Below are 23,756 nucleotides of genomic sequence, written 5' to 3' on the forward strand. Positions count from 1 at the left end.
GAGCTGATATAGATTTGCTGAGTGTATCAGTTTTGTCCACTTTTCAGAAATATCTGTCACCTAATCAGCAAAACTTATAAATACTCATCTCTATCTGTAATATTCCTACTTGTTATTGCGATGTATCTAAATAAATATATTAAATGTGACACAACAAATTTTAATATGGCGAACGACGATCAATCTTTTTTTTTTAAAAAGCCTAAATAACTTAGTTGTACAAATAAAGGAATATACAATACTTTGTTTAAACATATTATTCATTTTATTTATTTTTTTTAACTAGTTTTTGTAATTTTAAAAGTTTTTTTTTTGTTTTTCTTTTTTTTGTTGTTTGTTTCTGGATTGGGAAACTATGAATTATTCTAATTATTATTATTATTATTATTTTTTGTTGGTATATAGGGTTCTTTGGTTGATTCAATTCTTTTTACACTGGTCTCTCTCTTTTTTGTTTCCTTTTTTTTTTGATTGTTTTGGTTTGTTTTGATTAATGTGGTTTTTGATTGACCAATTCACCAAAAGCACCATCTGTACATCTCTTGAGATCTTTGTAGCTGACGACGAGGAGTGATTGTTCGTCTCTGCTCATGAGCATGATCTTTTCATTGACACCGCTATCGAGTTTGTTGAGTGCGTCAATGACGTGATAGAAATCGAGGACGGGGGTACCATCATCGTAGACCTGGTGAAAGACATAGTCGCGGAACAGCTTGAGCAAGTAGCGGTCGCCAGTCTCGGACCAACGAGGGTCGAGGTCAAACGAGGGACGCTCGTTGATATATCCGAGCTTGACCATGAGTCTAAAGAGACGTCCATTCTCAATCTCTTTGGTCAACTCGGTCTCGAGCTCATCGGTGTAGCTGTGAAGATAGGTGTTTTCCTGTAGCAAGCGTGGCGCAATCATCGAGACAATGTCGTCGATTGTGGGGGGTGGCATATTGGGTTGCGGCTTGCTAAGCAAAAAGATGACAAGGTTTTTGAATTCCTTGCTATACTGCGACGAGATAAACTCGATCGATTTGCTCAAATTATTGTTGGTCGACGCCACTGCCGAGCGACACGCCAACGACAATAACAGTCTCCCAAATATCACGAGATCCTCGTGTTGGAACTGTGCCAAGTTGCGTGGTGTGTCAAAATTGACCACGTCAAAGATACCCACGCCGTTGATACGTATCCTGTTCTTACCGGTCAACAAAATCTTGGATGGATGGATCACACGACACACCAACCCATTACTATGGATCAGCTTGAGTGCCGATGTCAACTGACAAATAAAGCTCCACAACACTGCCTCATTCAATATTCCTCCACTACCATTCTGTGTCAAATATTTTGATTCCAATGTTTCTGATCCTGGATGAAATTCATATGTAAAAAATATTGCTTCAAAAAAACAAATAAAATAAAAGATAAATATATTATATTATTATTAATATTCCTTGTTTGTTTTGTTTTTTTCCTACTTACAACTATTATCACCAAATTCTTTTGAAACAAATATTTCTTTTAATGAAACAATCGATGGATGTTGAATATTTCTCCAAGTGTCGGCAGCTTGCAAAGCAAACTCGCTCGATAGTCGGAATCCCTCGACACGACGAATGGCGTATGGGTAGCCGTCGTTTGTACTGATTGCCTTATATACAGAGGTTGGGTATCCAAACATCATACCAACCTTATCGCGTGAAGTCTCGCTATCCAATGGATACAGTGAATGATATTTATGAAGTATTGGTGGAATATTTTTCATTCTTGGATCTAAATGAATATAAAAATAAAAAGAAGAGTAGTTGAATATTAATGTCTACCAATCCAAATCAAAACCTATATATATGTCGCTTTAGATTTCTTTCTTTCTTTACCATTTGGATCCAAGGTTGCGTAGAGTAAAGACTTTTGTTTTAAAAGATCTTGTCTCAAACTCTCGGACATGAAAAATGAGTTGAGATATCTTCTTCCAGCAGTTTGTTTTGTTCTTGAATTTGTTTGAGAATATGATGGATATGGAGTATACTAAGTTTCAAAAAATAATAAATAATAAATAATAATTATAAATATTTTAAAGTTGTAAAGGATTAAGAGTTGTCTAGAGAGAGGGATATATAGGATCATATTGAATCATACAATTTGGGGAATTCTTGGTTGGTTTGGATTTTGTGATTGTGCCGCATATTGTTGTTGTTGTTGTTGTTGCTGTTGTTGCATTTGTTGAATTTGTTGCATTTGTTGCATTTGTTGTATTTGTTGCATTTGTTGTATTTGTTGTTGAGTATATGATTGTGGTGATGGTTGTTTCTGTTGTTGTTGTAGGACAGATGCAGCATGATTGTTTTGTTGTTGATACATAACATAGGGTTGTTGTTGGGTTTGATCCATATCATAAATCGGACCGTGCCCACCATTATTATTTTCCAACCAAACATTCTGTTGTTGTTCTCCACTATTACTACTACTGTTACTTCCACCACTACCATACATGTTTCTATTTCCAACACTAACACTATTGTTTCCTCCTGGTGGACTCATCATATTTTGAAATGATTGTATCATTGGATCCCTAGACACAAAAGTAAAGCATATAAGTGTTAGATCGTCATCATCATCATCATCGAGATAAAGTATATTGTTATGTTCACATCTCTATATTGTAGTTGAAGATCTTCAAAGATATCCTATCCTATCTATCTAACTGTCTATCTCTGTCAATGTACAATAAAAGTATATATTCTATTGTATACAATATCATATCTGTTGAGCATAATAGTAGAGAAGAGGGATAGATGTATTATAGTAGTTGATGACGATGCATACATGTTTGGTTGCTGTTGCTGCTGTTGTTGATAGCCTCCACCGCCACTTGCAACATTCTTGTTTGTGTGACTCATGTCTCTATCTCTCTCTCTATCTCTATATCTCTTTCTCCTGTTATTTCCTATTTTATGGTTGTTTACGATTGCAATTAGAGCACTCTAATTCTCTTTCCTTCTTCTTTGTGTGTTTACTGTTTTTTGAAAAAGAAAGAATTTTCAAAACAGAATTATTATTTTTTTTATTTATTTTTAAATGATAGGTTGACTGATGGGTGGATGAAAGATAGAATGATTCATTAAAAATTATAATAAATATTTTTTATTATTCTAGAAATATTATTTATTACTTTTATCTGTATATTTATCCCAATTATCTTTATTTATATATTTGATTTTTTTTTTTTTGAACGAATGTTTATCGTTTCCTGCTTCAAACACACTCACACCCCACTTTTTGAATAATGATCATTCTTTTTTTTTTGGTCTACTACTTTATTTATTCGTCTTGGTTTTTATTTTTATTATTTATTTTTAAAAGTTAAAATTTTAAATGATATCTATTTTAGAAGAATTAAATGTTTATATTAATATTTTAACTCAAAATGTAAAATCATTCATCTTTCAAAATAATAGAATCATTATTTATCTTTCCATCATAGTTCATTTACTTGCCATTTTAATTTTATTTTATCTTCCTTTTTTGGGTATGTTTTTTTCACCAACAAGAAGAAACTTTGACTTTAATCATTTCATTCAACTCTCTCTCTCTAATCTTTTGTGTTTTAAATGTATGTTTAGGAAGAAATACATATCTATCAGAAAAGAATTTACAGTGTACTGTAACACCATTCATATCAAACTCTTTGACTTTTGTGAAACAGGCTGAAGAGTATCATAGATCATTGATTGAAGATGACGATGATGAAGTAGCTAATCGAGCATATTGGATACACGATAGATTGATTGAAATTGGGTCGGTGGATGTCCAGATACATAGGTTTAACGCATCAAGGGATCGTGTTGGTATCAATGTGATTGGAGTGTTGCGTGCATCACGAGCCATTGGAACTGAATCATTTGTCGTAACAACTACATACGATCAGAACAAGAGTGAAGGAGGTATAGCCTTTCTACTCGCTTTTATAGAGTATCTTGGTGAAAAGAGTCGATGGAGTTCTAGGGACCTATACTTTGTGTTTACAAGTGAGGGTCGTGACCTTGACATTAGTGGTGTATCTGTTTGGCTCAATGATTATGGTCAATTTAAAAGTACCAACAAGAATATTGGTTGGACAAAACAGCCATTAATGAGAAGTGGTCCTATATTTGGTACGATTGCATTGGATAGGATTGTAACATCGGATGATTTATTTAAAAAGATTATAATCTATCCAGAGGGATTAGAGGGGTCTTTACCAAACCTTGATATGGTTAATGTCTTGTCCACTACATCTTATCTAAACGATGTTCCAGTTGGACTCAGTTCGATGGGTCATTGGGAGCCACCCGTTGGTTCAATCACCGGTCTATTATCTTTTATCCTTCATTCATCCATTTCACTTCCAAGATCTAATCATGCTATCTATACACGTTATGGAATCAACTCTATTGGTATAAGTACTGATGCCTCTCGTAACTTTTTCGATTTTGATTATTACTCTTCACCACTTAGGAATATTCATACAGATAGCAATAATAACTCACTAAATATAATATCACCATCAAAAACATTTATCACTCTTGGAAAGATCATTGAAACTACAATCAGACATTTAAATAATGCTGATGAACAATTACATCATGTATGTTAAACATAGAACATCGTCCATCACAATTATAACTAACAAATTTATTGTTCAAAATATTTAGAGTTTTAGATGGTATATGTTGGGAGGATCGGTATATTTTATAGATACTGGACAGGCATTACTACCAATGATACTATCAACCATATCAAACGTTATATTGATATTAAATATATTATTTAAATATTCTCAAGGACAAAAAGGAAAAGATAATAATAATAACAGTAGCACTAATTCATTTTATTTATCCTTATTTAAATCATTTCTATGGTTTATTCCATTACTACTATTATTGATATCATATCTTTTATTACCTACATTTTTATCAAATATTCTTGGTCTTTTACCAACTATCGATTTAAATGTAAATATTTATTAATTAATTTATTTAACTTGTTTCTAACTTTTTTTTTTTTTTTTAAACTAGATTACAAATACACATTGGATAATTGAATTATTTAATGATATTTATTTATTAAAGGATAATATTGAAAATCAAATAATTGTATCGTCAATCATTTATTTAATAATGTGTACACTATTTTATTGGCTTATTTATAAACCTTTATTTCAAACTTTAACATCTATTCTTACACCCCCGCCATCAACCCAAGATGAAAATGAATCGACCATGAAAAAAGATTCTTTAATATTGATATTATTAGGATGTATGTACTTTTAATTTCAAAAGTTTTCTATCTTTTTTTTTTTTTCTAATCATTATTTCCATTATCTATAGATTTAACATTAATAGGATTAATATTAATGATAAGTAATAATCAATTTGCATGTTTATTTATTGTACTTTCATTACCAGGACATCAATTTTTATTATTATTATCAAACAAAGAATCACATAGTTTTTTGTCACGAATGACAATTATTGTTTGTTCAAGAATATCTATTATAATGTTTATTGGGTGGACCGTAATCAGCGTAGGTTGGAAGAAATCAGTCATTGGAATCATCCATGGACATTATTATTATGGTTCCCAACTATTTCCTTTTATTTTATTTTTTTTAATTCCTTTCAATATTTTCATGTTGTTGTCTAAAAAAATTCAAAAGTAATCTGATTTTCGGTTTTTGATGAAAGATGACAAAAGAGATAAACAACAACAAAGAAAAAGAGATAACTAGATTATTTAAATTTTTATTTAATCAAGTTGTTATCAAGAGACAGATATTTTATTATATAAGATGGATACATTTAACGTGTAAAGTCGATCATCTAGATGATCGATCACAAAAACAACAACAACAACACTCATCAACTGACCACATCGTAACAGTCAAACAACAACTAAAAAGACAACCTTCTCATTATGAGTACACTTATTTTACCAATCCACGTATTGGAAAGGATATAGAGAGTGATACATCACTGTACAAGTTTGTTCGGTATAATCGAGCCGATCTATTCTTCAAATATGCTCATCTAGTGCAACTAGATCAAACACTGGTCAAAGTAGAACAATCAAAGGGTTGGTATTTACATTATTGCACTGGTTTGGTGGAATCTTACCGAAATGTATTGTGGGAGACTGCTACGACGCTATGTTGTAATCCCGACATTATCAAATACCTGGCACTTCAATGTACATTTACCAATCCTCGTAAAGAGTTGTCTAATCTCTTAAAAGGCAAATATTACTATCGATTCAAATTGGACGGTAGTAGTAACGATCAAGCCGAATCAATCAATCGACTACATATACAATCTCTATTATCGTTTATAGATGTTGTATTCATCCTTCACGATAGATTCGCTAAAGACCTACTAGTATTCAAGTATAGTAATAAATTCACAAGATTAATATTCAATCATTCAATCATTTGTGAAACAATCATTAATCATATCAACAAATTATATAATCAACAAGACATAGATATAGATATATCTACATTGACTATTACCCCTCCTTCCTCCCATCATCCTCTTCAAAAACCAACAGATCAATTAATCTTAAAGACTCTATCATTATTGCACCAATATAAAATATGTAAAGTCAATTGGCAACATATTATTAAGAAATCAATCAAATACTCTAATACAAAGATGATAGATTATGTCGTGGAAAATCATGGTGGACCAAAAATGTTGACATCCTCTCATTTAAATTATGCAATTTGGACTAGTAACATTAAAATGATCAATTATATCATGTCGGTTAATAATAATATCAATAGTAATAGTTATACTCTACATTCATCTTTAAATCCAAAAGATGTACAACTCTATGCTCACGGTGATATAAACCAAGAAAAACAAAAACAACATTTTATATCAATCATATTATTGGTATTGGATAAATTTTCCAATCCTCTTGGTGGCAAATGGATATTGGAAAAGATTCATCCTCTTTTACAATCAATATCATTGTTTTATACTTTATTCAACTCCAACAAGGTCACACTCCAAAAACAAAACAATATATCAACTTCAAAAATATTGGGATCAATTGTTCTTTCAAAAGACATTAATTTATTACATCATGTCACATCATCTATTCAATTTTACAATGATCAAATTAATAATCAAAATAATCAAAATAATAATAATAATCAAAATGAAAATGAAAAGATTGAATCCAACAAAAAAACAATTTATTTGGATTATCAATATGCTATAAATTGTTGTTTCAAAATTGGATCAAAAGAATTATTAACTTTTGTATTGGATCTCGCTATTCAACAAAATCATCATCCTCTTTACCAAATTCCTTACAAGATACTTTACATACCAACAACTACAGATTCTATCAAGATTGGAGAATATGTCAATTTGGTTGGATACGCCATGCAAAGATTAAAGTCGACTGTCAATGAAATAGTTTGTGATCAATATTTAATTTGTAGATTACTTTCACATCCTAGTACATTGTTGTGGGAAACTATCCAATCGCTATTCCCAACGATCAACCATCGACCAGGTGATAGTCCAAAGGAGATATACCAATGGTATATGCATGGCTATCTATCTGCAACGCCAAGAATAGCGAAAAGCACCATTCAATGTACCAGATCACTCAACTTTGAACTATTTGACCGTACCATTGGATCGGTACCGATAGGAGACCGTGCCTTCCTCATGGAAAAGTTTATTCAAAATCTAATCTACGTTGTGGATGATTGTAATCGTTTGGATTGTTTTTATTCAAACTCGATCGCTCCTTTACATCATACAACTCTTCCTTTAGAAAACTCTTCACCAGACTTGGTCCAGAGATACCAACAAAGATTAAAGGCAAAAGAATTTATCAACTCTATCTTTTCAAACAAAAATATATTTTCCTATATTTGTTTTGATAGTATTTATATTCCAAATACATTAGTTAATGAACAACATCCAAATAATCAAAATAATAATCAAAAAAATAATCTTACCATTTTGGAATTTATGGGCCAAGTATTAAAAGATAGAGATATGTATGTTTTCAGTGGATGGCAATCACGTTTAAAGTATGAACAAAAGACAAAAGTCTCTGGAACATACACTTTGGCGGATATGGCAAGATCAAACAGAGTTTCATTTTACAAATCTAGTAAGATGAAACAAATTCAAACATTGTATCGTCCTCTTTTCAATTTCTTTGGATCAATTGAATTATTAAGAGCATTGGATGCTGAATAGAATAAATTGTTAAATAAACTTTTGAAAGATATTATTTATTTATTTATTCTTTTTTTAAATATTGTCTAAGGAGATTGACAGACTCATAATCTGTCCATTGATCCATATATGATTTTAAATGGTTTTCTTTAATATCAGTTTTTGATATGAAATTGGTATTGTCTAAAAGGTATTTCAAGGCAGTATTGTATGAGCTGCTTGAAGTTTGACGAGACAAAACCTTTTCTACAATACACCCTTCAGTACGATTCTTGACAAGGAATTCTACTACTTCTACTTTGCCACATGCTACAGCTTTTGACATTGCTTCATTAGTACATCCTTCACTTCTATTAAAATGTAAAAACTAAATAAAAAGGGAATTTGATCAATTGTTAATAATACTGATTATAATCATGTCAAAGAGATGTATTTTTTATATATTTGAACCATACTTTTACTATTTCAAATTTTCCAGCTCCACAAGCATCATCCAAAGCTTTAGTGGTTGCTCCTTCAGTTCTATGTTGATGTAGGAATTCAACTATATCCATAAATCCACTTTTGGCGGCAGTATCCATAGCCAATGTTGTACATCCTTCAGTACGATGAAAGTGTAACCACTAAACCAATAAATAAATAATTCAATTATTAATATTTAATATTTAAAAAGATATCATTTGAATTTAAATTACCTTTAAAACTTCAAATTGATTATTTAAAACAGCATTATTCATTGAATTTTTAGTCCAAATGCCATAGATTGGATATCGTCGATCAAGATATTCAATTATATCCAATCGACCATTTGCAGTGCATATTCAAGAATTGCCAACTCTACATATGATTTGAATTTTTCACAAAGAAATATAGTCATTTCTAAACCAGGTCTCAGAAAAGATATCCTATTAATTGGTTTAGTCAATCTTTCTGTTCTATTTTCAACCAAATACTAAAATAAATAAATGATTAATAAAAGTTGTTTTTTTTTAAAGTTTCTTTCTTTCTTTCTTTCTTTTTCTTTCATATTTACCTTTAAAATCTCAAAATTAGCACTAGTTATTGCAACAGAGATTGCTTCTGGTGAACATCCTTCGGTTCTATTTTCTTGTAGGAATTTGATATTTTCAAATTTAACTCTTTGAATGGCATTGTGCATGGCCATCTTACTACATCCTTCAGTTCGGTGATAATGTAAAAATTGTAAAACCTCTAAACTATACACTGAATCCATTGTCATGGGAAGACATCCTTCAGTTCTATTAAAATGTAAATACTCTACTATATCCAAAGATCCATTCTCTGCTGCTTTTGTCATTGCTTTGTTTGTACATCCTTCTAATCTATTTTCATGTAAATACTAAAAATAGAAAAAAAAAATAGATCAATTAATATTTATATATATTGATAATATAATATTGTTTAGTAGTTCTACACACTTTTACTATTTCAAAATGCCCTCTTTCAGCAGCTTTATCCATAGCATCTGTTGTACATCCCTCTGATCTATTTTCATGTAACCATTTTACAGTTTCATAGTGTCCGAAAAAAGCAGCTTTGTTCATTGCCTCTTTTGTAATTCCTTTTATTTTTTTAAGATGTAGAAACTATAATTATAGTAAAGAAAAGAGTATTAGACTTTAAATGTACATTGTTATGTTGAGGATTATAATGTGTGATACTTTTTTACATACCTTTAAAACTTCAAGTTTTCCTCTACAAGCAGCATCATCGAGTGGTAGAGTACTTGGTTTAAATGTGATTCCCTTATTGTAAAGGTATTCTAGTACAGTTACATCTCCTCTGTATACAGCACTTAACAATCCGTTTAGTTTGATTTCGTCATCAGACTCTTTCTCTAATAGTTTGAGGATTGATAAATGACCACATGCTACTGCTTGAGGTTTGGCACCTTTCAAGTCCATGTTTGGATACCTCTTGATAAGATATTCCAATATCTCGACGTTGCCGCTTGATCCAATTTTGTGTGCCAATTCGTTGTAATAGGGTTGTTTGTCTTGAGGATCGAAATCTGGTGACCAATCATCGATCAGATGTATGAGTGTAGCCAACTTTGCATTTGGGTGACCACAATACCTTCTGATGACATGCATTCTTCTTTCAAACAATACATTCTCTCGAGGTGGTAAATAATGTTTGATAAAGTCCCAAGGCATTGCATACCTACTGATCATTTCAAGATAGGGTAACTTTACAATATCACTACCTTTTGCTGGGTACAGCCCCCCAATCGAATGATCGATGTCTTGACAACACCCGAACTTGTTTGAATATCACATGTCTGATATACGAGTGTCCGAGTAACCCTGCAAATGTTATCGTCATTCTTGAGACAGACACACACAATCGTAAAGATAATAAAAAAGAAAACGTTCGTTCGATAAAACAGGTCTCGGTTTCCAAAAAATATATATTAAAAAAAATAATTATTTTTTTTTTGTTTAATTTGATTCTGCTTCAAAATAAATTATTCGATTCATTAATTAAATTGGTTACTAGTTACAATATTTATTTGTTTATGGAGATTAAATTGCATTTACTATCTTTCCAGAAGCAGATATTTGGACGAGTGCTCCGTATCCAGGTAAAAGAACAAAATATATTTGGCTTATTCTTGTTCAACCCCCTTAAATAAATAATTCATTAAAGTTTCATCAATATGGTTCTAACCTGTTCATTTAGGTAGGATAGTTTTATTCAATCAAATGTTTTTAATTGATTTCTAGAAAGGTGTTGAAACATCTCGCTGTTGTAATTTAATTTCATTGTCATCTAAATCCTCTTCAGAATCTGAATTATAATCGAGTGATTTCATTGTAGATTCTACATCAATCTTTGAAATAGTTCTACTTGCATTACTACCAGCCGATGGATGGTTTGTAGATTCTGTTGGATTTGTCTTTGTCTTGTCTCCACCACTACCTCTAAATCTATTTTGGAAACGTGCCAAAATACCTTGTACCAATCTATTATGAATAAATATAGATCTCTTCCAAATCTTTCTAGACTTTGCACTGAATCCATAAATAAAAAAGCTATACAATCCATAGATACGAAGGAAATAAACATATGCCGCCATCATACCAAAATCAGGTCCTCTCAACGTACAATCACTTCGACCACTAAATAAACATTGTGAAAATGATGGTACCTCTGTATCATAAATTCTCTTTGTAACTACATTATCTGAATAATAATTCCTAAACAATTAAATAAACAAACAAAATATATATTAATAAATAAATATAAATATATATTAATCTATTTTAAATTATATATTTCATCATACCAAAAGAAAAGATAAACATAAGAAAAATAAATGGCGATTACCATCAACATTGGTTTTGCCTCGAGTATGATAAGACTACCTCCTCTTCCAGTAGCTCTAACCACTTTAAATATTTCAATCATCACCAATACAATGAGTACCGATGCAATGGTTAATGCAACTCCCAAAGGTACCCATAAAAATACATTTTCATAAACATCTCCTCCAACTATCCAACACCTAAATAAATAAATTAATATATTTTAATTAATATATATTTTTATACTTGGCTTTTAATATATTTATATTTCTCGATTACATACATAAAGTTTCCCTTATTATAACCATAAACTTTTAAACCAAGTGGAACAAAACTAAAAACAAGTGTAAAGATTGTGATACCAGCAAGATAGTATTTGAAAAGTTCGAGTTTCTTGGTTAAATGAGTGATGGTGTAATAGATTTCTATGGCAATGACACACCACCATGCTGCAGAGTTGAGTGCAGAGAATTGAAATAAAAATGCGTTGAATACACACATACCATCCTCTGAAGAGGTAGATCGAATTTGTGAAGGACATAAAAAGGATTCTGTACTACCACGGCCCATGAAATTGTTGAGTACGCCAGACAATGACATTAAAAAGATTGATGTTAAAAAGAGTGCCAAGTTCTTATCATTGGCAGTTTTGAATTGATTGAGACATGCAAATGTAACAAATGTAAACAAACTACCAAAGAATGATAGATAGGCAATGACATCGTGAAAGGTAAAGAGTGAATCCCACTGATTCTCTGTGAATATTGGTAGTGGACATGGTAACACACATGCACTACTATTCGTTACGTAAAAGTATCCTTCCTTCCCACCTTGCTCGTGTGACATGGTAGAATTGAATAAAAGTAGTGGTAAAGGACACGACTTTTGATTGTACGAGCCATTTACGTATAGTAAAGGGTTGAGACACTGTACCTTGTAATCAAATGTACCTCCAAACTCTGTTAAATTGTATAAACTTCCATTGACCGGATAACTAGGTATATAATCATTACCAAATGCAGGATCACCTTTAGAACAATTAAATAAAGTCTCTGGTATTTGACATTTCTCTGTTGCAGCTTGATAACAATTATTCTGACATGTTCTTCTAGGTAACACCACAACAGTAGATGTATTTGTAACTGTATCATTAACAGTTACATTTAAACATTCTAAAAAGAACTAAAAGCAGCAAGAAAAGAGGTTAATTATAATGAGCATAATAACAATGATAGTATACTATCTATATATATGTACATACAAATGAACAAAGATTGATATAGGTTGCAGTATCAGATTGACATTCTTGAGGTCCGATTAATTGAACCAATTGAAAATATGTTTCTGTTTGTGTTCTAAGGTAGGTTTGATTGGTTGTTGAATTTACATAGATTGAATCTTTAGAGAAGATTAATTAGAAAATAAATAAAAATAGAATAGAATATTTTTCTACTTTGGTGATGTGAAGCACTGCCGTTTTTTTTATTATTATTTTTTATTTTACATATATATTATTTGTACATACTTGGGTTTGCTAGCAAACCTCCACAAAGAGGAAAGTCTGGTCTATCACCTATATATGGTTCACATTTTGCTCCTTGGTCAATTGGATAATAGTAATCACCATTGATTTGATTTGCTAATTGATTACTGTATACTGATGTTGTTAAAGTTGCAAGTATCAAAAATACAACTACTACTGCTTTAATATCCATCTATTATTTATATTTACACTTCACTTTCTCTCGATATTATTGATTAATGAATGAATGAGGAATGAATGAATGATCAATGACTTGATAGTGCTCGTTTTGAAATGGAATCAAGATTTCAGTGGCTAACCATTGTTGTAATAATGCATGGGTCAATTTAGAGTTTACTGCCGTACCTAACACCTTGCTAGTATCTTTGTTTGGCTTTAGACTCGAGTCATAACTCGAGTTAAGGTCGGAGTTTAAGATGAGCGGGTGGTTGACAACAATGACTTGTGGCGAAAATAAGTGTCGCTTCACTGAACAGTCGCATCTGGATAGGTGAGGGTCGGAAAAAAAATCTAAAAAAAACTACTCTGGCAAATTGGGTATGCCCTTGGAAAGACTATAGAGCCCTAAACACCCTACACTTCGTTTTCAACTGTTACCCAATCTCCCAACATCCGTACAAATCCCACAAAGATCCATTTATATATCTATTGTTTGTTTGTTTTGATTTAATTTATATTTTATTATTTTCTATTTTTTTTAATGTTGTTCAGATAAGAAACGTTCAGCTTCAAGAGCAGCCATACAACCAGTACCGGCAGCAGTGATAGCTTGACGATAGATCTTATCTTGAACATCACCACAGGCAAAGACACCTTCAATGTTTGTCTTGGTCGAGTGACCTTGAGTGATGATGTAACCGGTTTCGTCGAGTGTGATTTGGTTGTTGAGGAAAGCAGTGTTTGGAACATGACCAATAGCGTAAAAGAGACCTTGAGCAGCGAGTTCTTCTGGTTCCTTGCCCTTGGTTTGGACAGTGACGTGGGTCAAGAGCTTGCCATCACCACGGGCACTTACCAACTCGGTGTTCCAGACGATGGTGATCTTTGGGTTAGCAAGGACACGTTGTTGCATGGCCTTTGATGCACGCATTTCATCACGACGCACCAACAAACTAACCTTGCTAGCAAAATGTGTTAAAAAGGTGGCCTCTTCGCAGGCAGTGTCTCCACCACCGACGACAACCAAATGCTTGTTACGGTAGATTGGAAGGGCACCATCGCAGACGGCGCAGGCAGAGATACCTCTGCTCCAGTATTCTTCTTCGCCTGGGACACCCATCTTTTTAGCGGTGGCACCAGTAGCGATAATAACAGTCTCGGCAAGGACGGGCTTGTCCTCTTCGTCCTCAATGTATAATGTGAATGGTCGCTTACTAAGATCCATTCTCAAGACGTTCTTGGTCTCGATACGAGTACCACAGTGTACACTTTGCTCTCTCATTCTGTCCATCAACTCGGGTCCAGAGATTTGTTGAGCAAATCCTGGGAAATTTTCAATCTCTGTAGTTGTTGTCAATTGTCCTCCTGCTGCAACTCCTCCTGCCATAAATCCTTCAAACATGATTGGTTCTAATCTTGCTCTAAATATTTATTTAAAGTTAATACTCGTATACTATATATGTGTATTGATTGATAGATAGAGATAGATAGAGATAGATACTACATACCTTCCAGTATAAATAGCAGCAGTGTGACCAGCTGGACCACTTCCAACGATGACTACCTTTTCGATCTTTTGTTCAGTTGACATTCTTCTGATGATATATGATATATTGTTAATATTACTATTATTGTTGTTGACTGTTAATGTCGATGTTGATTTGTATTGATATAAGTTATTGTTGTTATTATTTAATCTAAATAATGATTGTGATTGTGATGATGATGATTGAATGAATTTATTACTGTTTGTAGTTAATAACCTCTTTATCATTATATTTATTAATGTCTGTCTCTTCACCACTTTTGATTCAACCAGCGCTTTTAAAGTTTTGTGGGGTGGCTTGAAAAAATTAAAAAAAAAAAAAAAGCGATTCGGAAAGAACAAGAGAACGGTCCCTAGAATAGAACAATGGAACAAACGTCGATGTAAATACTCAACAATTTTCAAAGTAGTCAACTATCATCATATGATATCTAGATTTGGTTTTAGTATGGTGTATAAATATACCAGTATTCCGTGTGAATAAATAATTTGAATTTCTTGTAAAACTTTTGTTGAAATGGCAACAACATGGGTTAGGGTTATTCGGGTCCATAAACAACATAACGCGATTCTTTCTTCCATGTACATTAATATGTGGGTTCATTGTTCCTTTGGTTTGTTGTTACTCTTGATTTGTTGTCATTTTTTGGTGGTTGTTGTTTATATTATTTATTCTTCTTTTTTGATATTTTAAATACATTTTAATTTAATTTGATTTCTTGTGTTGATTTTAAAATCCTATTATCCTTTTTATAAAGGAAATAGGTATGGTGTTATTGGACAATATATATTGGATGGGATGAGGGTTGAGAGACTATTTTTGATTACTACACTTTGTTTGTTGTTGTTATTATTTAGTTTACTTGTTTACTTTTTGTTGTTTGTTTATTGAGCCATTTTTTGCAAGTGGTTCATGATTCTATTCTTGATCCATTCCTTGTTGTATGGAACGTAAGCATTGATAGAATGAGTGTAAACAAGACATGAAAGATCATGAATGCTATCCAAATATTTGAAAAGTGAAGCAATGTCGTAGGTGATGTTCTTTTGAGTTGGTCTTGACTCTTTTAATTTTTGTTCGTATATGTAACAGATACCTAATATCATCACATCAAGTATTAATCAATCTATTATCTCTATATCTAATCTATCTAATCTATCTATCTATCTCTCTTTATACATACCTTCAACGGCAGCTTCAACAGTTTCATAATCCATAAAAGTACGGGTGGCCTTTCTGCCTTCTGGTTGCATCAATACGATGGTGTGTCTGCTGCTCTGTAATATTGTAGAGTAGTAGTAGTAGTAGTATTCATATTATATTAGTACGTTCTATATAGATATAAGATAGGTGTCTAGATTAATTACCATTATTATAATATTATGTATTTAATTAAAGGGATATAATAAAACTTTTAAAATTCGTAGGTGTTTTGACTTGCAAGTTCAAAGGGGTAGAATGATGATCAGCAGAAAAAAAATTAAAAAAAATCGATTGCCAAGGTTCCCTCTCTTTCTTCGCACTCTATTGATGACTTTGCTGTACTTGTACTTGTTTCATTCTTGAGAGGAAGAGATATATATATATATTTTATATATTAAAGGAAGGGATGTCAACATCAGATATTAATAGTAACGGAGTTAAAGAAGAGAACCCAATCGTATTCTTTGATGTTAGTATCGGTGGTCAGGCAGTTGGAAGAATCAGAATTGAATTGTATGCTGATGTAGTCCCAAAGACTGCTGAAAACTTTAGGTACCTACATATAAATACAAAACATAATAGATATAGTAACTAACTTTCTTTGTTTTTTAGACAATTTTGTACAGGTGAATTTAGAAGAGGAGGACAACCAATTGGATATAAAGGATGTTTGTTTCACAAGGTTTCAAAAGATTTTATGATTCAAGGAGGTGATTTTGTAAGACGTGATGGTACTGGTAGAGAATCAATATACGGCGAAAGATTCCCAGATGAGAACTTTAAACTAAAACATACTGGACCTGGTACATTGTCGATGGTTAATAGTGGTCCAAATTCAAATGGTTGTCAATTCTTTATCTCTTGTGTAAAGACTGATTGGTTGGATGGAAAGAATGTAGTATTTGGTCAAGTTATCGATGGTATGAAGGTTGTTAGAACCATTGAAGATGTTCCAATCAATCCTCAAACAAGTAAACCAAAATATGAAATCGTCATTACTCAATGTGGTCAATTATAATCACAAGAAACAACAATGATAGTCTAGACTAGAGCTTTCAACTGTACATAAACCACTACTTTTTCAAATGCAACGATAATGTTGCAACGTGATAGATAGAAATCTTTCTTTAAATTGGTCCACAACATGTTTGATCAAACCATGACACATGTTTCAATAGATCTATCCAAAAAAGTAGAAGATGATCCACACACGCACACATCCTTTTAATTTCAAGGATTAAAAAATACCCATCAAATTAAATCAAAATTATTAAAAGTAATATAAAAATATTTCCAAAAAAATCAATTATTTATTTATTTCTTTGGTGAATCAAACTTCCTCTTTTTCAAATCTTGTTGTTGTTGTTGTGGTTTCTTATTATTATGATTATTATTTGGTTTCTTATTATTATTATTATTTTGTTGATTTCCACCATTTCCATTATTGTTTGGTTTCTTACCTTTATAATTATTATTTTGATTGTTGTTATTTTTACTATTATTATATTGACCATATTGAATTTGTTTTCTTGTTTGTTCTTTTTTATTATTAACATGAATCTTCCATCTTTCATTGGCTGGAATAGTTGAAACTGATTTTCTTCTAACTTTAACTTCACTATCTTCAGCATACCCATCTGTAATTTTATCCTAAAATACATAATAAATGATTAAATTAGTACTTTTGATTCTTTTCTTTTTCTATTTCTATTTCTTCTTTCTTACAGTAGTTAAATGTTGCATCCAATCAGGAGTATCATAACCAGAATTTCTAATAACATTTGAAATAGATGGGATCATTGGGAAATCATCTTTGGTGTAGAGAGTAATAGCTTTACCTTGACGACCGGCACGACCAGTACGACCAATACGATGAACATAACTAGCAATTGTATTTGGGAAATCGAAATTGATGACATAGTTTACACCCTTGAAATCCATACCACGAGCCATCAACTCGGTACAAATGAGTACCCATATCTTACCGGATCTGAAACGTTGTACAATCGTATCTCTTTGTTGTTGGGTACGATCAGAGTGAATGACATCGACATTGATATTATCGAAAATAAGTTCTTGGAACAATTCAGTGGCACGTTCCTTTGATTGCACGAATATTAAAATAGGTGGTTCCAATCCCTTTTGGAATAATTGTCTCAATGCCAATAATTTACCATCTTCCTTACCAACAAATAATAATTTTTGATCAACATTGATTGATGCTGAATTTCTATAGAAAATAAACTGTTAGTATCATTTTTCAATCTTTTCTTTCAACAAACAAACTACATACTGAGAACCAATTAAAACTTTGATTGGATTTTTCATAATGGATCTAGCCATTTCTTCAACCACTACGTTCATGGTAGCACTGAATAAATGGATTTTAAGTGATGCATTCTTACAAGCATTGATCACACTATCAACTTGTTCCAAAAATTGATCATCAAATAATTTATCTGCTTCATCAAATACTAAATGTTCAACACTAAATAACAAATAATATTAATATAAAAATAAATATATATTTTTCAATATTCTATTCATTTTCTAGTTGATTGCAACTTACTGATTTAATTTTACAACTCTACTTTGAATTAAATTTACAATTCTTTGTGGTGTAGTAATTAAAATATCTATAATATAATAATAATAGTTTGGTTAATACTGGGGGATTAAAGATGTAAATAAATGTTTGTTTGATAGTTACCAAAATTTTTAGAGATTGGAGCCATTTGATCACCAGATACAGTTTTTGATAATACACATATTTTGAATGGTTTACCCTTTGAGAACAGTCTAAAGTTTCTATAGATTTGTTGAGCGAGTTCACGAGTTGGTGAAACAATGACACAACGGAAACCAAGTTTCTTTGGTTCGTGTAGAGATTGAAGGATTGGAATGGAAAAGGCAGCAGTCTTACCGGAACCAGTTGGTGCACAGGCAATAACCTCACGACCACTGATAATGGCTGGAATCGATTGCATTTGGATGGGTGAAGGATCCTTGTATTTGGCAGCACGAATATTCTTTAAAATATATTGACGCATATTGTATGGTTCTTCAAGTAACTCATCAAAACTTTGAATTACATTTGGTATATCTGTTCCAGTAACACTAATATTTAATTTAGTTCTAATATCTCCATTACTATTATTATCACCACCATTTTCTTCTTTTTTAACTTTATCTTCATCATCATCTTCATCGTCACTACTGTCATCTTCATTTTTAATTTTAGTTGGTACATATTTCTTTTGAAATATATCAACATCTTCTTCATCTTCATCTTCTGATTCATTGTAGTCATCCTTGTCTTCTTCTTCATCATCCACTTCTTCATCTTGACTATTTTCTTCATCTTGACTGTTGTCTTCCTCATCCTCATCCTCTTCCTCCTTTTCCTTTTCTTCTTCTCTTTGTCTCTTTTTATTCTTTTCCTCTTCTGCAGCAGCTTTCTTTTGTTGTTCTTTTTGTTGTTCCTTTTGTTTCTTTTCTTGTTCTACCTTTACATCACTCTTTCCAAAGAAATGAAGGTTACTAGATGCTTGATGTACATCTCTTTCTTGTGATTTAATTCCCTACATATTGTTATAAAGATAGATAGATAGAGATATACGTGTTAGAGAACGACTCATCATTACCACCACAACCCCTCTTTTAATATTTACCTTGAACAATTCAACATCTCTTGCATATTTCTGTTTGTTGAATCTAGCACCTGTTCCCAAACTAAAGAATATACTCTTATCCATCTTATTATTAATAATAGCTTCTTCTTTTAATAATAAACAAATAAACGAACAAGACGAATACTACAATCGATTCGTTCGGGTTTTTGACAACTCAAATTCTCTTTTTTTTTTTTTTATTTATTCGTTTCTCCAACTATCCTTCAAAAAAGGTATAACATATGAAACGAGGATTGATCAACTTGTACTAATTATATACATATAAATATATATATTTCTTTGATCTCGTATTTAAAAAGTTTCACCGATAATAGATTATCGAGAAATTATTTTCCATCATTGTATGTTGGAAAACTCAAGCATATTTATGTTTCATGATTGAATACGACAATGAAAAAGGATGGGATATGTGGGATTAGTACAAGAGTTGAGTTCTTCCGTCCCAGCTTTCCCATTTGGGAATTAAAATTAACCAAAAAATCTTTTCAATTTAAATTAACTTATCAGTCCCGCTACACTTTTTGAAATGAAAGAAGCTTGTTTGATGGTGGGCATTACCTTTTCCCCCTCTCTCTTTTACTGCTGAATAACTTATCAGAAGAAGAAGGAGAAGAGGATGATACTTTCTTAATAGCACGTAGTTGAGATAGGATAATAGATATCCATCCATCATTGATGCTTTTTATTATTTCATAAACATACATACATAAACATACAGAGATATATAGATAAATATTAAATCAAAATCTTAAATATACTCGTAAGTAAGTAAAGTTTGTTTGTTTGTGTTAATATTTAAATATATGTTGAACATATGTTAGATACTAGTTAAACATATATTTGAGGAGATAAAAAATGGATACGGTCTGCTCACCTCCCAACCCCCTCCCTTTATCCAACCAATCCTTTTGTTTTTTTTTTAATAATGTTATCTTTTTTTAAAATAATATTTGATATTCCTATTACATTCATACATAATAGTATCATATTATTATTAGTATCATATATTATTTGTTATCATTATTCTTATTCTCTTTAAAAAGTCAAACAACAAATACAATACTACTCAAGTTACTTTACTTTACTTACTTTATCCATTTATTTATTCATTCATTTATTAATAAGAAGAAATGGCAAGAAAAAAGATTAGAGAATACAGTAGTAAATCATTGTTGAAACAACATTTGGCAAGTCTTTGTAATGAAAGACTCAACTTAAAGATGGTACAAGTACAACAGGGATCGTTGAGTCTTGTCGAGTTGATGACTCTTCCAGCACACAGTTGGTTGCAATCGACCAAGTTGGTTGTCAAGCCAGACATGTTGTTTGGAAAACGTGGAAAAAATAACCTTGTCCTTTTGAATGCCACCGTTGTAGAGGCTGACCAATTCATCAAGGAACGTATGGGCAAGTCAGTCACCATCTCTGGCAAGACCGGTCCAGTCACTCATTTCATAGTCGAGCCATTTGTTCCACACGCCGTCGAATACTACTTGTCGGTCGTTGCCAAACGTGACGTCAATACCATCTCGTTTTCAAGTTGCGGTGGTATGGAAATTGAAGAGCTTTGGGATAAGGTTAAAAGTGTCGATATTGCCTACGGAGACTCCATCGATACCGTCAATCTACATGAAATCGTTGATAATACAATTCAAAATAGAGAATATATTATTGATTTTATTAAAAATGTTTATAAAATTTTTGAAGGTAAAAAAAGATATAGAAACAAAAAAAAAAAGAAATAGAAAAAGAAACAAATATTTAAATATTTATTTATTACTTTTTTTTAAATTTAGAATTGTCATTCCATTTTATTGAAATGAATCCATTTACATTGGATCAAGATGGTAAACCATTCCCATTGGATATGAGAGGAGAGATTGATGAATGCGCATCATTCAAATGTGGTAACAAGTGGATGGTTGATGGTGACCCAATCCAATTCCCACAACCATTTGGCAGAGAATTATTCCAAGAGGAAACTTTTATAAATGATATTGATGAAAAGACTGGTGCTTCTTTAAAATTAACTTTATTAAATCCAACTGTAAGTTTAAAAAAAAACAACAAGTATAATATATTTAAATATTAATTTAATATCGGTCGTTTTTAGGGAAGAATTTGGGCAATGGTAGCAGGAGGAGGAGCATCTGTGATTTATGCAGATACAGTTGCTGATTTGGGATATGGACATGAATTGGGTAACTATGGTGAATATAGTGGAGATCCAAATGAAGAGGATACCAACAAGTATGCATCTACCATGTTGAGTCTTGCCACTCGTAATCCAGATGGTCGTCCAAGAGCCTTGTTGATTGGAGGCGGTATTGCCAACTTTACCGATGTAGCAGTCACATTTAAAGGAATCATCCATGCCATCAAACAATATAGTGATGAGATTGTAAGATCAAATTTACATATTTTCGTCAGAAGAGGTGGTCCCAATTATCAATCTGGTTTACAACATATGCGTGAAATTGGTCATAAACTTCAAGTCCCAATCAAAGTTTTCGGTCCTGAAGTCAATATGACCAGTATCGTTTCAATGGCCATTCAACATATCAATACTTCTCCAAATATTGATCCCTCAACTGCTTTAAAAAATCATTCAAATGGAAATGGAAATGGCAATACTAATGGTAATGGTAGTTCAAATGGTAATAGTCCAATTACTGTTTAAAAAATTAAATAATTAAATAATAAAACAAAAATACATTTCTTCTTTTATAGTTTGTTTGTTTAAATTTATATATATTATTTGGTTTATTGAAAAAAAAAAAAAAGAAATTCTTTCTATTCTTATTATTAATTAATTATATATTTGTTTGTTTGTTTGTGTTTGTTTGATTTTGGGTCAAGAATATAATTGTTTTACTGCACTATTAATTAATATTTGATCAGAATCTAATAATTCAATCTTTAGTCTATTATAATGTGGCAATATATCATGAATATCAATAAATAGACCAAAAGATAATTGAGAAAATACATTAAACTCTGATGCAAGTAATTCTTTTTTTGTAATTGGAAATTTCTTTTCGATACTCTAAATAAATAAAATAAAATAAAAAATTAGAATTAGAAACTAAATAAATATAATATTCTTTTCTCTTTTCTCTTTTGTTTTCTCTTTTACTTACTTCAATTAAAGGAGAAAGTGATTCTAAAGCTTTTGGGTCATGAAATTTAGCAGCCAATAATAAACAAGTAGAGGCATGTAATTTACAAGAAGGTTTTGTAATGATATTCTTGAGAATGAGTTTTTCCAAAAAGACATAGGATAGTGCAAGGGTAGACATTTCAATATCAGACATGATTGCAATCTTTTTAAGCTTTCTCTTGAGTTTTCTAATCTTGTAGAGTGTGACACCTGGTTGACTGATCCATTCATGTTTTTGTCTAAACTGTTCGTTTAGTTCCTCTTTGATGGCACCTTTTTTAATGTAGGGAAAGATTGAAATTTTGTAGCCAGGCAGATTCATGACGGTACGATGTTTACCAGTCTTGAGCTCTGAATTGTCGAGGAATAGTGGATCATACTTTAATGGTACACCATTAATGTCTAGATCGTCAGAGGCAATTGGTTGATTGGGTGCAACATAGACCGACCCCAATAAATGACCATACGACGTTTCACCACCCTTTAGACTCTTTAATATTCCAATCTCCTTGGAGGCTGATGTAACCACTTGATTATCAGATGAATTGATTGATGGATAGGTATCATTGGATTCCTTAGATGTACCACTCTTTCCTTTGATCTTTACCTTTCTACTCTCTCCACGGATCATTGAAAATACTGATACTGGATGTCCAGAAACAGTTGTAAAATATATTCTTTGTGTCAATTGAACATTATAATTATTATTATATTCATCACTAAAAAAATAAATAGAAAAGGTTAGAAAATAATATTTTCTTTTAAGTCTAGATTGTTTGTTTTCTACACATACATTGTATTTCTTTTCCTTGATGTAATTTGTTGTTGTTGTTGATTAGTCGAGTCGATTTGATTATTATTATTAACAGGGATATTATTTAAACTTGAA

The 23,756-nt window shown here is 31.6% G+C and overlaps 10 protein-coding genes across 10 annotated transcripts; 3 read left to right on the forward strand and 7 right to left on the reverse strand.

The window, feature by feature from the left end:
• Positions 1–490: 490 nt before the first annotated feature.
• Positions 491–2,891, reverse strand: DFA_04221 (uncharacterized protein; the record flags this gene model as incomplete). The annotated part of the gene is made up of 5 exons (XM_004366572.1): positions 491–1,389; positions 1,474–1,764; positions 1,869–2,019; positions 2,131–2,646; positions 2,745–2,891. 5 exons carry the CDS (start codon positions 2,889–2,891, stop codon positions 491–493), a joined length of 2,004 nt encoding a protein of 667 aa, XP_004366629.1.
• Positions 2,892–3,366: 475 nt separating this feature from the next.
• DFA_04222 (uncharacterized protein) lies at positions 3,367–8,255 on the forward strand (the record flags this gene model as incomplete). Its single annotated transcript, XM_004366573.1, has 6 exons — positions 3,367–3,520; positions 3,615–4,618; positions 4,686–4,985; positions 5,049–5,289; positions 5,361–5,411; positions 5,788–8,255. The coding sequence occupies 6 exons, from the start codon at positions 3,367–3,369 to the stop codon at positions 8,253–8,255; spliced, it is 4,218 nt and encodes a 1,405-aa protein (XP_004366630.1).
• Positions 8,256–8,369: 114 nt separating this feature from the next.
• Positions 8,370–10,348, reverse strand: DFA_04223 (uncharacterized protein; the record flags this gene model as incomplete). Its single annotated transcript, XM_004366574.1, has 6 exons — positions 8,370–8,417; positions 8,485–8,601; positions 8,690–8,857; positions 9,268–9,594; positions 9,674–9,841; positions 9,929–10,348. 6 exons carry the CDS (start codon positions 10,346–10,348, stop codon positions 8,370–8,372), a joined length of 1,248 nt encoding a protein of 415 aa, XP_004366631.1.
• Positions 10,349–10,977: 629 nt separating this feature from the next.
• Positions 10,978–13,278, reverse strand: fslM-2 (G-protein-coupled receptor family protein; the record flags this gene model as incomplete). Its single annotated transcript, XM_004366575.1, has 5 exons — positions 10,978–11,455; positions 11,545–11,763; positions 11,847–12,745; positions 12,825–12,961; positions 13,089–13,278. 5 exons carry the CDS (start codon positions 13,276–13,278, stop codon positions 10,978–10,980), a joined length of 1,923 nt encoding a protein of 640 aa, XP_004366632.1.
• Positions 13,279–13,803: 525 nt separating this feature from the next.
• On the reverse strand, positions 13,804–15,039 carry trrA (thioredoxin reductase; the record flags this gene model as incomplete). The annotated part of the gene is made up of 2 exons (XM_004366576.1): positions 13,804–14,686; positions 14,774–15,039. The coding sequence occupies 2 exons, from the start codon at positions 15,037–15,039 to the stop codon at positions 13,804–13,806; spliced, it is 1,149 nt and encodes a 382-aa protein (XP_004366633.1).
• Positions 15,040–15,696: 657 nt separating this feature from the next.
• erh (enhancer of rudimentary family protein) lies at positions 15,697–16,182 on the reverse strand (the record flags this gene model as incomplete). The annotated part of the gene is made up of 3 exons (XM_004366577.1): positions 15,697–15,875; positions 15,996–16,089; positions 16,180–16,182. 3 exons carry the CDS (start codon positions 16,180–16,182, stop codon positions 15,697–15,699), a joined length of 276 nt encoding a protein of 91 aa, XP_004366634.1.
• A 239-nt stretch (positions 16,183–16,421) lies between these two features.
• ppiH (U4/U6 small nuclear ribonucleoprotein) lies at positions 16,422–17,033 on the forward strand (the record flags this gene model as incomplete). The annotated part of the gene is made up of 2 exons (XM_004366578.1): positions 16,422–16,567; positions 16,628–17,033. The coding sequence occupies 2 exons, from the start codon at positions 16,422–16,424 to the stop codon at positions 17,031–17,033; spliced, it is 552 nt and encodes a 183-aa protein (XP_004366635.1).
• Positions 17,034–17,329: 296 nt separating this feature from the next.
• On the reverse strand, positions 17,330–20,411 carry ddx52 (putative RNA helicase; the record flags this gene model as incomplete). Its single annotated transcript, XM_004366579.1, has 7 exons — positions 17,330–17,665; positions 17,741–18,245; positions 18,309–18,503; positions 18,585–18,651; positions 18,726–19,596; positions 19,687–19,793; positions 20,288–20,411. 7 exons carry the CDS (start codon positions 20,409–20,411, stop codon positions 17,330–17,332), a joined length of 2,205 nt encoding a protein of 734 aa, XP_004366636.1.
• A 426-nt stretch (positions 20,412–20,837) lies between these two features.
• On the forward strand, positions 20,838–22,387 carry DFA_04229 (putative ATP citrate synthase; the record flags this gene model as incomplete). Its single annotated transcript, XM_004366580.1, has 3 exons — positions 20,838–21,414; positions 21,504–21,754; positions 21,821–22,387. The coding sequence occupies 3 exons, from the start codon at positions 20,838–20,840 to the stop codon at positions 22,385–22,387; spliced, it is 1,395 nt and encodes a 464-aa protein (XP_004366637.1).
• Positions 22,388–22,561: 174 nt separating this feature from the next.
• On the reverse strand, positions 22,562–23,662 carry DFA_04230 (uncharacterized protein; the record flags this gene model as incomplete). Its single annotated transcript, XM_004366581.1, has 3 exons — positions 22,562–22,753; positions 22,848–23,586; positions 23,655–23,662. The coding sequence occupies 3 exons, from the start codon at positions 23,660–23,662 to the stop codon at positions 22,562–22,564; spliced, it is 939 nt and encodes a 312-aa protein (XP_004366638.1).
• Between the last annotated feature and the right edge of the window lie 94 nt (positions 23,663–23,756).

Source organism: Cavenderia fasciculata (genome assembly GCF_000203815.1).
Source record: "Cavenderia fasciculata unplaced genomic scaffold Scf_Dfasci-G-b-285a01.f1-5, whole genome shotgun sequence".
NCBI classification, from domain to species: domain Eukaryota; phylum Evosea; class Eumycetozoa; order Acytosteliales; family Cavenderiaceae; genus Cavenderia; species Cavenderia fasciculata.